The following is a 12,671-nucleotide window of genomic DNA, read 5'->3' as shown; positions in this document are numbered from 1 at the left end:
TGTTTGTAAACAAATCTTTTAATTAAAACAAACACATTTCACAGCTTAGTGAAAGAAAAAAGTTAGCCATAAACCACTGATTAATCAGCAGCTGACACCAAGAACCAACTTCTTGTCTCCAATTTAATTAAGCAGAGAAGGTTACATATGTATACACATGTGCCTGCTTATTAGATATGCTACGCTACTACACCATCTTGACTGTGTATTAAACAGTTATTAAGACGAGTAATGCCAAGTTTTTATTTGAGTTCAACACCCATCTAACTTAATAGATTTGACATTCCCAGCTCCTAGTTTCCCTTGCAGGTTGAAACCTGTCAAACCTTCTGCCCTTCACTAAAACCTTTCAGTGTGCCTTCAGCAGCTGCAAAAACATTAACGTAATTACAGGTTAGAAATCAGGATCCCCACTCACAAGAACATTACTCTGGTATTGTGAGAACAAAGTCTTGTTCAACAGCAAGTTTTTATTGCTGCACATGAGATCTCTAAAGCAAAACAGCAAATGCATGTGGGACCCTAAAGAAGTTTTAAATCCATTTTACAGAAACCCAGCCAAGTGAGGTTAAACATATTCTGAAATAATACATTGTTGTATGTATCCTTAGAGTTAAAACAGAAGGTAATGTAAAGCTAACTTTTCTTTCATTCTCCTCCCACATCCTAGTGATAGGAGCCTTTCCATTTCAAGAAAATGGAATTCTTGAAAAAGCAACATATAAAACATTCTTAAATCAGCATATTATTAACACCAATGAATTTATACTTATTCAAAAGCCCTCATACTAATCTTCTATGCAAATAAGACATTTCCTGGACTTATAAACTAAAAACATCTTAAAACCAGGAAACAAGTTGGAGTTTGTGCTTAAGAGCAGTATTTAGTCCTGGCAGACTCTCCTCCTCCCCTTTCCAAACTCATAATTCAGTTCTCATATCAGATATGAAGTGAAATTACAGCTCAGTGTGGAAAATTAGGACCTGACCTTGCAAAAACAAACAGCCTCCCTTTATAACACGGCTCGAAGACTTGCAATAAACCCTGTCCTTTAAGCAGTACTGTATATAGCCAGGCCTGCAGAACTGCATTGATGTTGCTCAGTCAGCCACAGGAAAAAATGCTAGGAAAATGGAAAATAATCTAGAACAAACAGATTAGACTGGAGATACTAGTCACAATGTTTTCTTCCTTCCTGTGTTTTCTCTGCCTTAATGCTCCCCTCCCCATCACATGTTTGTACTAAAAGCAGATTTCCCATCTTCTCTTTCCAACTATCAATCTAAGGGGGAAAAAATAAAGAAGGAGAGAAAAAAAAAAACGAGAAAGATTTACTATCTCTTCACATTCATGATGAAAGTTTCCAGGCACAATAAACCCTGTGGCCATGGAAAGATGTAACAGTGCGTCTTTGTCAGGTGTGAGATTGCTGGAGGATAATCAGTAAAACATGTCTTTCAGAAATCAGAGGAAAAAGCATGAAAACATTTCAGAGGGAAAAATCCCACCAAATGATGCAAAAGGATTATATTTGGATAGGGAAAGGAGAACTGGGAAAACGAGGCACAGGACTTTTCATGAGTAGAAAGAGCTACTTATTTTGCAGAAAAATCTATTGCACGCAGTTTTTCTGTCTAATTGATTAGGTGCAGGTATTACTGTTTGATGGAGTGAGCAGCTGTTTCTTCAAAGAACCACAGTGATGTATCTTTTGATTCTGGAATATCACACATGTAGTGTACGTAGAAGAAAAGCTCTGCAACTTTAAAAGTTTCCCAAATGACCACCTGAGCATCAGAGTTCTTTGTGGTACATTGTACTTCTTACTACATCAGGAAAAGACACAAAATACATCAGTAAGAATGTGGAGTTGGCCTAGCAGGATACGCACTGCTCCCAGAGTGGACCTGTGTTTCTTTGAAATCTATGACTATGTCTGTATATAATCTTTCATCATCATGAGCCACAAAGATCAACAGGTTTCAAGTAAATTCAGCTGGTGAAATGCTGTCTATGTTGCATATCAAGTGTTAGTTATGAATCCCTGAAGGAATTACTAATGGTCAGATTTGTGTCGCCTTCCTTGGGCACTGTCTGCTCTGGTTTCTAACACCTAACAGGGAGCCAGCGAGCAGCACCAAACAGCTGCCTTTGAGAAACTACAGAGAAAGACTAACACATCCCCTGGGTAGTGGGATTTTCCTATGCCTAAATGATGGAATGGTACTAAAATACACCAAAAGTTACTGCTGGAAATGTGGTTCTATGACAACTGACAAGTTAAAGACGCTCATGAGCTGACAGTAACAGCAAAATGACAAAGGCCCTAAAGACAGGCAACTGTTTTTTCATATTTCTTTTTAGTAGACACTCAAAAGAATAAAATATGATTTGATTAAGCTCTTGAAATGGGATGAGCCTTTCCAATTACTCTAGGCATTAGAGAAGTTCGGTAAGTACTGTGAATTGCCTTCAACAGCAGACCAAGGATCTCATCTTGAGGACAGAATCTATGGAATGCAGAAACAATGGTTTAAATATCTTACAATAGCTATTTGCAACTAAACAACGAAGGTATTGAAATAGAAGGATAAAGACAATCTTACTTGAGCCACAAAGCATTGAGATACAGCTCAGAAGAGCTTATGTCAACACTCATTGGGAAAAACTCTTTTCAGGATAATGAGAATGAACAGGTTCAAAATGCTAAAAATAACTCCAGGATTTTTAACTAGCATGAGGAATTGGAGCTGGAATCAACTTCTCCCTGCTGATGGGAAACACACTGTTCTCAGGTAGACATGGTAACTGCAGGTTCCTCCCTGCCTTGCACATTTTGATACCTCCTCCCCCCACAAAAAGGATGAAAAACACCACAGTCATGACAGTGACCAGTCACAAGCATGATTATACCCTCAAGTAAAATGCAGTCAGTCTACTGAGATATGGGCAAAACCAAAACATTCTTTTCATTCATCACTACATTACTTGAACCTTATAGTATCTACAGTTAAGTATTATGAAGAATATCACAGAGGAATTCAGAGTAAAAGTCCTCACTATGAAAAATAAATATTTCCACACAGGTGAGGAAATGAGTATTCTCTCACCTATATGATCCCATTGTTTCTGGAAAGCACTTAGAACCAATTCCTGAGGAGAGAAAGCCATTTCAAAGCATGTAAATCCACTTAGCAGAAATAAAAATGGATAGTAATTTTGTTTCTTTTGTCCAGATGAAAGGCAATCCAAATGGCCTTAAAGTGGCAAGGCTCAGGAACCAGCAAATCTCATCAGCTGAACTGGTGAAAAACTGATTTACCTTTGTTACCTCGAAGGAAAAGGGCAGCATTTTAGCCACAAAGGCGAATCTTAGGAAGGTTGGAGAAATAGAAGAAAAACACTGAGCTGAAGATAATGATAAATTCAAATAAGAGACAGTCTGTCCTCAATGCAATGTTAATTCAAACACTGCCTTAGTCTAGGCACAAAGACAAGTCTTCTGCTTAAATCAGGCAGTACTTTTAACTCTGAGCTTGCTGGTCCAGCAGCACACCTCGAACGCCAGTGGTTATTTCCCTACCAATGCAGCAAGGCTGTTGCTGCTGGAAGAAGGAGGGAGAAGAACAAACAACCCAAAATAAAGGGCCACATTGAGTCACACTACAGATCATCTACCCAGTTCTCCTGCCTTTTAGCAGTAGCTGAGATAACACTGTGACAAGACTGCAGGCATGGAGGGAGTAGTGCTTCTCCTGAACATTCCCCCAGCTGCCAGCAATAGCAGCCTGGGGATTTCCTGAGCCAAAGGTGATAGGTTTGCTCTTAATAATCCTCTGTGGATTTTTTCATCAGCGCAACAAAGCAAACTGAGTAAGCCTTAAGTGGAAAGATAACTTAAGGAACCCCAAAAGCCACAAGAAGGAATAAAGGCAAAGGACTGGCAGGCAGAGTTAGAAATTCAAGTGTCCCTGGCAGGAAGAAAAAAGAAAACCATCACACAAAACTTTGGTCCAAGTTTTACATTATCCACTACCCTTCAAGAATTAAGAATTTCTCAGGAGTTTTCCTCTTCAGTTCATGTAATCACAATCTCCTAGAGGCAGAGCTATTACTCAGAAGTTAGGAGAAGAAGGTGGATTCTTCTATGCTGGGGAGAGCCCAAATTATGTTTTTCATCAAAATATTTCAAAAGAATAATTTGCAAACTCAAATATTTAAGGTGATCCTAACTTAGTTGGCAAGTCATTATGCTTTGGCTGGACTTCAGCACAGTATTTACCATTCTGACAATATGTAAAAGAAAATGAAAACCTTTTCTCCTCTGTTTTTGAGACCCACAGAGCTTAGCAGAACACAGCCTTGCTGGACTGAAGCTATAAACATGTAACAGGGCACAGCTCTTTCAGTTTCAGAAGCTTACTTGATTTCTTCTGAGCATTATGCTTTTCAGGAAGCAGAACTGGAAGTAAGTGTTTTAAAGTATTTTTTAATTTATTTTTTCTAGACAACCTCTAACAGCAGAGGGTATAAGGAAAGTTTTGTGTAAACACAAACCCTGTCCTGACAATCTGTAAGAACCCACCAGAAATGTGGGCGTCACGAAGCTCCTACCAAGCTGCTGCATTTGTGTGCAGCTCTCTTCTGTGTATAACAGTCCTGACTATTACATCCCAACAAACCTTAAGACATGCTCGTTTCTCCAGCTTTGGGAAGAGGAAAGCAGCAATCCTTTCACTGCTTTCTAAAATTTCTTGACTGAAGAGATTGTGTTAATAGTGTAGCAAGGCAGAGGTAAAAAAAGAAAAAGAAACAAGGTTGTACAATCATCAGAAAGCAATTGTACTATCTCCTCTTACCTACCACTGATTTTCAAAGCCACAGTGATTAGTATTGACAGGATTCCTGCCAACTCAAGACACTATTAGTTAATAATATGAATTTCCCTCTGGTTCTTCTTGAAAAAGATATACCAGCAACAATAAAAACACCACTGCTAGCTACATTTATAGCTGCAGAGTGACTTCAGTAAGTAAATTAACATTTTAAAAATTAAAAGTTAAAGAACCAAACTTTTTCAATATACCAACAACCAGATACTAGATGGCTTGATACCTGCATCAGATGACCATTTTGAATTTTTACTCTTTATCACATCATACTGGATTTCAAGATCCTAACATTGACTAATGTGTAATAACGCCAAGAAAAATTAAAATTATTTTCATTCTGGACCAAAGTATTTACAGCTATTACTATTTGATTTACAGCACCATTTGAGTATGAGCAGTATTGATGTAACGCAAATTAATAGAGTGCAGTACAAACTCTAGTTCTCTGCAATCTAGTAAAGCAACTGCTCCTTAAATGCATTAATTAGAAGTTCTTACTTTTTGCCAAACCTAGCTCACACTGTCAGTCTTGCTGGTTTCAGTAACACTATCTACTGGACAAAGTCACTCACACAAGATGGAATCCGTAGGTCTAGACCCTTCCATCCTGATTTATAAGTAAGAAGTACATGAGTCTAAGCAGGAATTTAACACTTACGCTTCCACAGTTGTTCTTACAGTCTGTTCCTCACCATCTTCATCTGAGCTGCTACATGTTGCATCAGAGTCCAGGTCCTTTTCCACACGAGACAGCAGCCCTCCAGTAGAAAGTGCAAACCCACGGATTTCACCTGGTGCAACACTAACTCCGTTCTGTATGTCCACACTTGAACTACGCTTTGAAGTACTTGTGTTGTTTTCTGGCCAACCTTCAGTGCATCTGAGGGAGCTATTGCTCAAAAATCTAGTTGGCTCATGGAAAACCTTCATTCTCTGAAGCTGATGTCTCACAAAGCATTTCAGCTGCTGATCACAGTGTTTGATAACATGTTTTGCCAGGAGCATTTGTAAACGCTTCTGAGTTCGTTTGGCGCGACTGATTTCCATTTGTTGCTTAGTGACACACCGGAGTAAACGAGCATACACCTCCTCCTGGGTGCAGGTCAAAATCCCTTCTGAAGGCCCATGAAGAATTTGGTGTAATAAATCCCCTTTTATTGTTTCAGTGCAGACTTCCAAAGCCCTACCCAAAACCCCATTCTTCTTGTACCATTTACCATTTAAAAGCTGCATTTCTTCTGCATTACTGGATTCAATTACACTTGAACCTGAAAGTCTCTGCATCCCTGCCAAGTTCGGAGATGTGGTCTCTGAAAACGTTGCCCCTTTGACCTGTTGCTCGGGTTCTGAATGACTAATCTGACCAAATGATGTGTCAGCACCATTATGTAATGTTTTTCTCATCTTGGAGCAGCCGGGCTCTCCTGCTTTCTTTTGCTTACCAGTTTTGTTGCTAAACGCAGAATTTGTACTCATTAACAAGACAGACTGATAGCACTTGGAGGATGGTGGGGAACCAAAATGCTGCACACGGAAGATATCATTCCTGAGGTTGGGCTCAGCAGTGGGGAACCCCAGGACTGAGCAAGTAATCTGTGTGATGGAGTCCTCTTTTATCTTCTCTTCCACTGCTCTGGAATTTTCCATGCACAAAGCTGTATCAGACTCCATAGCTCTAGAGGACAAAGAAGGTGACAAGTGGATACCATGACCTTTTGTTGTTGCCTCTCTGAGGGCTGGTGTCATTATAGCTATGACAGGTAGTTTACAGCAAACCTGAAAATAACATGGGCCATGTAAATTTTCTCATTTTCATGACACAATACAAACACAACAACTCTGTTAGACATTTCATTCTTTCAACATTTCGACATCATTCAGAGATTCCATAAAAAAGAACATTATCTAAAGAACACAGACTATGTTGCCTCCCAAGTCAAACAAGAACACTCTCTCCGCTGTTTTTTTTTTTTATTTCATTCAGAGGCTGATCCATGTGCAATGAAAGCCTTTACATCTCAGGGGAATAACTGTTCATATCTCATTTCATTTTTGATCCTATCAGTCTGAGAAATAAGACCCAAAAAGTTCAGGTCTGTCATCTAACCTTGCCTAAACTGAAAAACATGGCCATGAACAACGTGACTGGCACTATTGAGAGAAACATATTTACTCTAAATCTATATAAAGCAAGCATTTGATTAATTATGATATTCTTATACATACACATTAGAAAACAATCAACAATGCTAATGCTTTCAAAACAGAAACTCTTAAGTTCTGAAGTTTCCTATCAAAAAGAAGTTCTTTCCTGAGTTTTCATATCCCACTCTTTATTCATCAGGCACTGTCTGTGTAACATACAGAATATTTTTCATAATATCTTTTTTCATAATGTCTTTTTTTGAGGAAAGACAGTTCTCCATGACAATCCTTTTGCTTGTGGCTTGCCATTTAACAAAGGGTTCCCATCTCTGTACATCACCTTCCTAGCATCACTGGGACCAGGTTTGGTGGTCCTACTGTTAATCCTAAGTGATACCACTAAAATCCACAGGATTTTAACCTTTATAAATAAGCCAATAACTTCAGCCTACAGAGGAGCTCAGCACAAAGCCCTCCCAGTGGACAGCTGTTCAGGAAGAAGCCCATTCTAGGATCAGACAGGGAAATGCACTGCTGAGAACTGGAGCTCCAAACCCTAAAGGCTCTGGTGACTCAGCGATGCTCTCAGCACCTGGCTGACTTGTGTCTTTCCTCTTGTAAAAGCTAGCAGACCTGTGAATTTGTAAATCCAAAGGAGTATGGATTCAGACACCAATGCCCCCCTGCCCCTAACACACGGCAAATAACTATAGCCAGTCAGCGAAATTTTGCATGGCTAAAACACAAGGGGAGAGAACTGAACAGTTCTGCTGTGGGGTTAATGTAAGCTCAGGAGTCCCTGTGTTGGACCTCTCCCTAGGAATTCCAAGAAGCTCTCCAAGAAGAGCACCATCAGCCTGGTATCTACATGCACCTAGCAATTTGCTTATAACTTTCAACTTTACCATCCACCTCCCTTAGTCTGAGTGGTTTAACAGGCACAGGTTGCTATTCCTGAAACCCAGGAAACATCCACACACAGTGGATGCTGTTCAAGCAAAAAAGTAGTTTGGAGACACGCATCACATATCTGTATCAAGATGGAGGTTACTCAAAGAACTGGCAGCACAAAACTTTAAAGTGCTGTGTTTTAACTTGATCACATTCCCTCAAATACCACACACCCTTTTGGTACAGTTCCAAATCTCCAAAATTTCAATTAATACTATTAGCAAATTATTAACTTTTTTTTCATCTGGGGGACTTCTTTTTAACTTTTCTAGGGGAAAGAGGTGAAGAAATCAAAGTCCCCTTATGTGGAACACAAATATTGCACTAAAGAGCATTGATAAATCACTAATTTGGAGTGCCTGACAGAGGATGCTCTACAACATAGTTAAAAATAAGTAAAATGCTTTTGAAGAGGGAAATCACCCAATTAACACCTTACGAAGCAACTTGGAAATTTCATACAATGTTTCTGCCCTGAAGTCAGCGTGAGACATTCTGGAGTGCTTATCTCGTTACAGTGACATCAAAAAGACCTTACAAAAGCTGGTACTGCCAGAGTCTCCAGCCCTTGGCATTTCTCTAAGAAGTTCTCCCACACACACACACACACACACGTCATAGGTACAGGAGCAAAACAAAGTATCGGCTTCAAAAAAATTACAAATATATTTTAGTACAAGTACTTGGCTTGACAAGAATTTTACAATTTACATTTTGACACATTTTCTTTCATTTTGGCAGAAAGCTGCAAAAAAAATTTCACTCCACCCGTATGGGAAGTGAGTTTGAGAGCAAAACCTACTATCTTCAAGGGGAGAAAAAAATAAAGGCAAATAGGGAGGGAAGACAAGTACTGCAAAATGGTATACTGGAAGAGTATTTTCTTTCTGGGAAAAGCTTTTTTGTCATAGGAAAACCATTTAATGGATTTTTTTTACATTGTGTATTACTTGAGGTTTCAAAACCAGAACAACTGAAATGCTGCTAAATGGGATAACAGTTCGCTTTTCATCTGCTGAATAAACACTCCACTTGAAAGACTGAGAAGTATTGTAAAAAGAAAAACTGACACTAAGTAAGTACTGGGGAAGGGAAGAAACAAGTACCAGACATACACAGTAGAGCAACTGATGTTTAAAGTGACTTTATGCTTATCCTCCCCTAATGCCTTAATTACCCAGGAGGATATAGCTGGAAATTGCAGTTTACGACAGCCCGACCTGCACCCTGCTCCCTTCCACCACTGCATCTACAGGTTCCTAATCCCCCACTGACTCCTGCTCCTCTGCCTCTCCTCTCCCTCTGCTGATTTCTTAGTCCTCCCTTGACACTTCTGCATTATACCCTTCCCCAGCTAGACTTACCTCAATGGAATTTGCCTAAATCCTGAAACTAGTGTCTTCATGTTGGTGATTAGCAGCACCCTATTAAAAGAAACACAACAAAACCCAGCCATAACCCAGCACACAGGGTGGCATTCCCTCCATTTCCCAGCTTTTGTTTATAGTCCTTTCACTTTTTGACTCTTCTCCCCCTTGCATAACACTATCACTTTGGTTACACAACAGTGCAGACAACGTTTTGGGGGATTTTTGCTTGGGGGGAGGATTGCTTTGTCTTTTAGTGAATTTTTTTGTTTATGATCTTTTAGTTTCCAATGACAATAAAACTCCACTTGCATGAGCTTTTTAAGGCTCCTGTGTAGCAGCCTTCTCTCCTTGTATATTGAGTCATCTTTCCTCATCATAAACATCTGAAATTTTCTTCTTAATAATGAGATTCCTCGAGACTAGGAGGAGATTTTTACATTTATTATTTCTTTTTGTTTTGAAACTCAGAAACCTAGAAATAACATTTCAAATTAATATGGTGGTTTCCAGTTTATTCACAGATTAACAGTGTTTCAGATAAGCCAACTTCCACTGTTTATTCCTTGCCTAGATGGCATTTCAAAAGCAAAGCAAAGTCCCTGACAGCAGACAGCCTCTGGTGAAACACCCAAAATTAATCTCAGCAAGAATGCTCAAAAATACTGTATTTCAACCTGTTTTAAGGTCTCTTAGAGAAAACCTGCAGAAGAGAGGGCAACTACAAAAGCAAACTACAACACAACTGCCAAAACCTGGTTTCCTACAGCTTTGTGCTGTTTGTCCCGTAATCCCCAGCTCCTCCTGGGCAGCCTTCCTGATAGCCACTGGACAAAAATAAAGTGCTCTGGCAGACAGGCACCACTGTGGCACTGCCTCAGCTGAGTGCAGCAGACAGGATCTGACCCTGGCCAGCTTCTTCAAGCCTTGCCTGGGAGGCATCCCTCAGGCTTTAACTACCACTCCCAATTTTCAGAAAATCTACAGGATCATAGTGATTTCTGAGAATAGCAAGAACAGCTCAATAGCATAGTCTGCATTTTCTCATGGAAAAGTCTGCAGCAACGACCACAAAAAGGATATTGGTCCCATTGGGCATGTCCTGCTTAGGAGTATGAAAGAAAAAGGAAAGAAGTCCATATTTAATACACCTGGGCCTAGCCTTTAAGAGAGAAAAAAAAGATCCTTTCAGCAGGCAGCTTTTGTTTTCACTTCAAAAGCAGACCAGTTACTCATGATGTGCATTTAAGCATTTTAGTATTTTGTTCTATTAATAGCTTGGAAAAAACCCCATAAACCCAAACAGGATTATGTGGGGAGTGTCAACTTTCAGCAGCGCTCATTGTGCAGGGACAACTATCCACATAAAACTGCAACTCCAGTGTTTTGTACACCTCAGAAGATATAAGTACAAAGTCCTCCTATCTGAAAAAAACCACCACCAAAAAACAGCACAACCCCCCACCCAAAAAGGATCTCTCTTTGAACACTAAGAGAACTCCATTTAAGACAGACCACCCGAAGTTTCAATCATAAAAAACATCAAAAAGGAGTCATTTCATGTGGAACTCATTAGCATTAATTTATGTTAAAATCCATGACTCATTAAAATCTCTCAACAGGTTTGTTTTCCTCCTTGTTCAGATCTGCTTCTGAACAGAGAATCAATATAATTTCCAAGTTTACTACCACATCATCAACTAATTCTTTTTCAGTTTATAGCAGCATATTTGCAAAGCAACGTCTGAAGTAATTTTTAATATATGTTAAACACTTTTCATAGTACAACAGATACCTCTGTAAGTAGGTCATACATATGTCTCTAACATAAATATCTGCAATACTTTCTGATCCATAGTAAAGTCCATATCAACGTTTCCCTGATACTTTTGAATTTCAGCCTTTGAAGAGAGGGCCATAAAACCTGGTCTTAAATGAGACCCACTCAGCTCCTAAGATACTAATTAAGATGACTGGACTTTAAGCTGCTCAGACCATTTCCCAGGATTTCAAACCATGGACCAATACAGCAGGAGTCCTAAGGCACACACACTGCTTTCTGAGCTGGTACATCCACCAGGCTTTATCCAGTGTAATTTTTAATATATCCTTTTTATCAAAATAAGCACAAAAAGGAAGTATTTACCCTTTGACAAAAGGTGTACTTTAATAATTTGGATTTTTTTGGCTCACATTGCAAATTGGAAATTGAAAATTCCCGTTTTTAATTTGTTTCCCATTAGAGAGGGGTAGGTACAGAATACTTCAGTCACTGCTACATTTTTGGGGAGAGAGATACTTCAGCATTTTGGAAGCAGGAAGCTTGCAGAAAGTGGATGGAAAGACTAGCTCAGGAGCACAGAACTCTCAGGGCAGGTTGCAGGACCTGATTCTGAGCTGCTGCCCAGAGCTTTTCTAACTACTTCGTGTTAAGTATCCAGCTCTGTAAGCGGTCCACAGTCTGAGAAGTCTTGCCCACGGTCACTCCGAAGCAAAGGAATATGTGACCGTAGGTACACGTTGGTTACACACGTTGATTACCAGAGAGAAGTTTCGATCCAGTGTTTAAATCCCGGGTGGGACAGGCGGGGCGGCCGCGGAGCGGCCCCGCCCCTGCACGCTCGCGGGCCCCGCCCCCGCCTCAGAGCCGCCGGCCCCGCCCCGCCGCGCGCAGGGACCGTTACCCCCCACCCCGCCCCCACCCCGCGCATGCGCCCCCGCCACTCCCGCCGCGGGAACCAACCGCCGCCCGGCCCCTCCGTGCCCCCGCTGCCTCACGGCGCCCCGCCGCGCCGCGCCCCGCACTTGCCTCCGCGTCCGGCAGGATCTCCACACGGGCGCCGGCGCCACCGCTCAAGCCCGCACAGCCCCGCGCCCACCGCGGCTCACACTGCCGCTCTTGACGAGTCCGCGCCCAGCTAAAGCACAGCGCGGCGGGGCGGGGCCTCCCCCGTTCCTCAGAGGGAGGAGCGCGGCCAATCCGGGCCGCCGAGGGGCGTGGCCCCTTGCGGGGGCGTGGCCGCCCGCCATTGGCGGGGCCCCGCCTGACGCGAGGACACCGCCCGCCCGCGCCGAGGCCGTGTGGGAGGGGAGTGGTCACAGCCGCTCCCCGCTCCGGACAGGTTCAACTCTTAACGCCCTGCATAGGTAAAGAGCTAAAAAAACACCAGAAACACATACATTCCAAGTTATTATCGCAAATAAAAGCCCTCAAGTTCACCTGCATCACATTCCCTCCCTCCGAACTCCCCCTCAGCGCCCTGAGGTGAACACGGGCACAGACGAAGAAACCCCTTTCCCCCGCGGGCTTTGAAG

General features: G+C 41.5%; 1 protein-coding gene across 7 annotated transcripts in view; it reads right to left on the bottom strand.

The window, feature by feature from the left end:
* The window catches only part of KANSL1L (KAT8 regulatory NSL complex subunit 1 like), a 71,318-nt gene extending 59,017 nt beyond the window's left edge, over positions 1-12,301 (bottom strand). For 4 of the 7 annotated variants that reach the window (XR_007204808.1, XR_007204812.1, XR_007204809.1 and 1 more), the window contains exons 1-2: positions 9,354-9,409; positions 5,552-6,568 (exon numbers count right to left, since the gene is read on the bottom strand). Coding sequence is in view for 2 of the 7 variants with exons in the window: in XM_048309769.1 (XP_048165726.1) it covers positions 5,552-6,568; positions 9,354-9,394 (1,058 nt within the window). In the remaining 5 variants the exon portion in view is untranslated. Of the gene's footprint in view, positions 1-5,551; positions 6,670-9,353; positions 9,625-12,165 lie in introns of those variants that run through there. The other 3 variants (XR_007204810.1, XR_007204811.1, XM_048309771.1) reach the window with 3 other exon arrangements.
* Between the last annotated feature and the right edge of the window lie 370 nt (positions 12,302-12,671).

This window comes from Corvus hawaiiensis, chromosome 7, assembly GCF_020740725.1.
Source record: "Corvus hawaiiensis isolate bCorHaw1 chromosome 7, bCorHaw1.pri.cur, whole genome shotgun sequence".
NCBI classification, from domain to species: domain Eukaryota; kingdom Metazoa; phylum Chordata; class Aves; order Passeriformes; family Corvidae; genus Corvus; species Corvus hawaiiensis.
The sequence above is the reverse complement of the archived record's forward strand: the minus strand, read 5'-3'. Positions and strand labels throughout refer to the sequence as shown.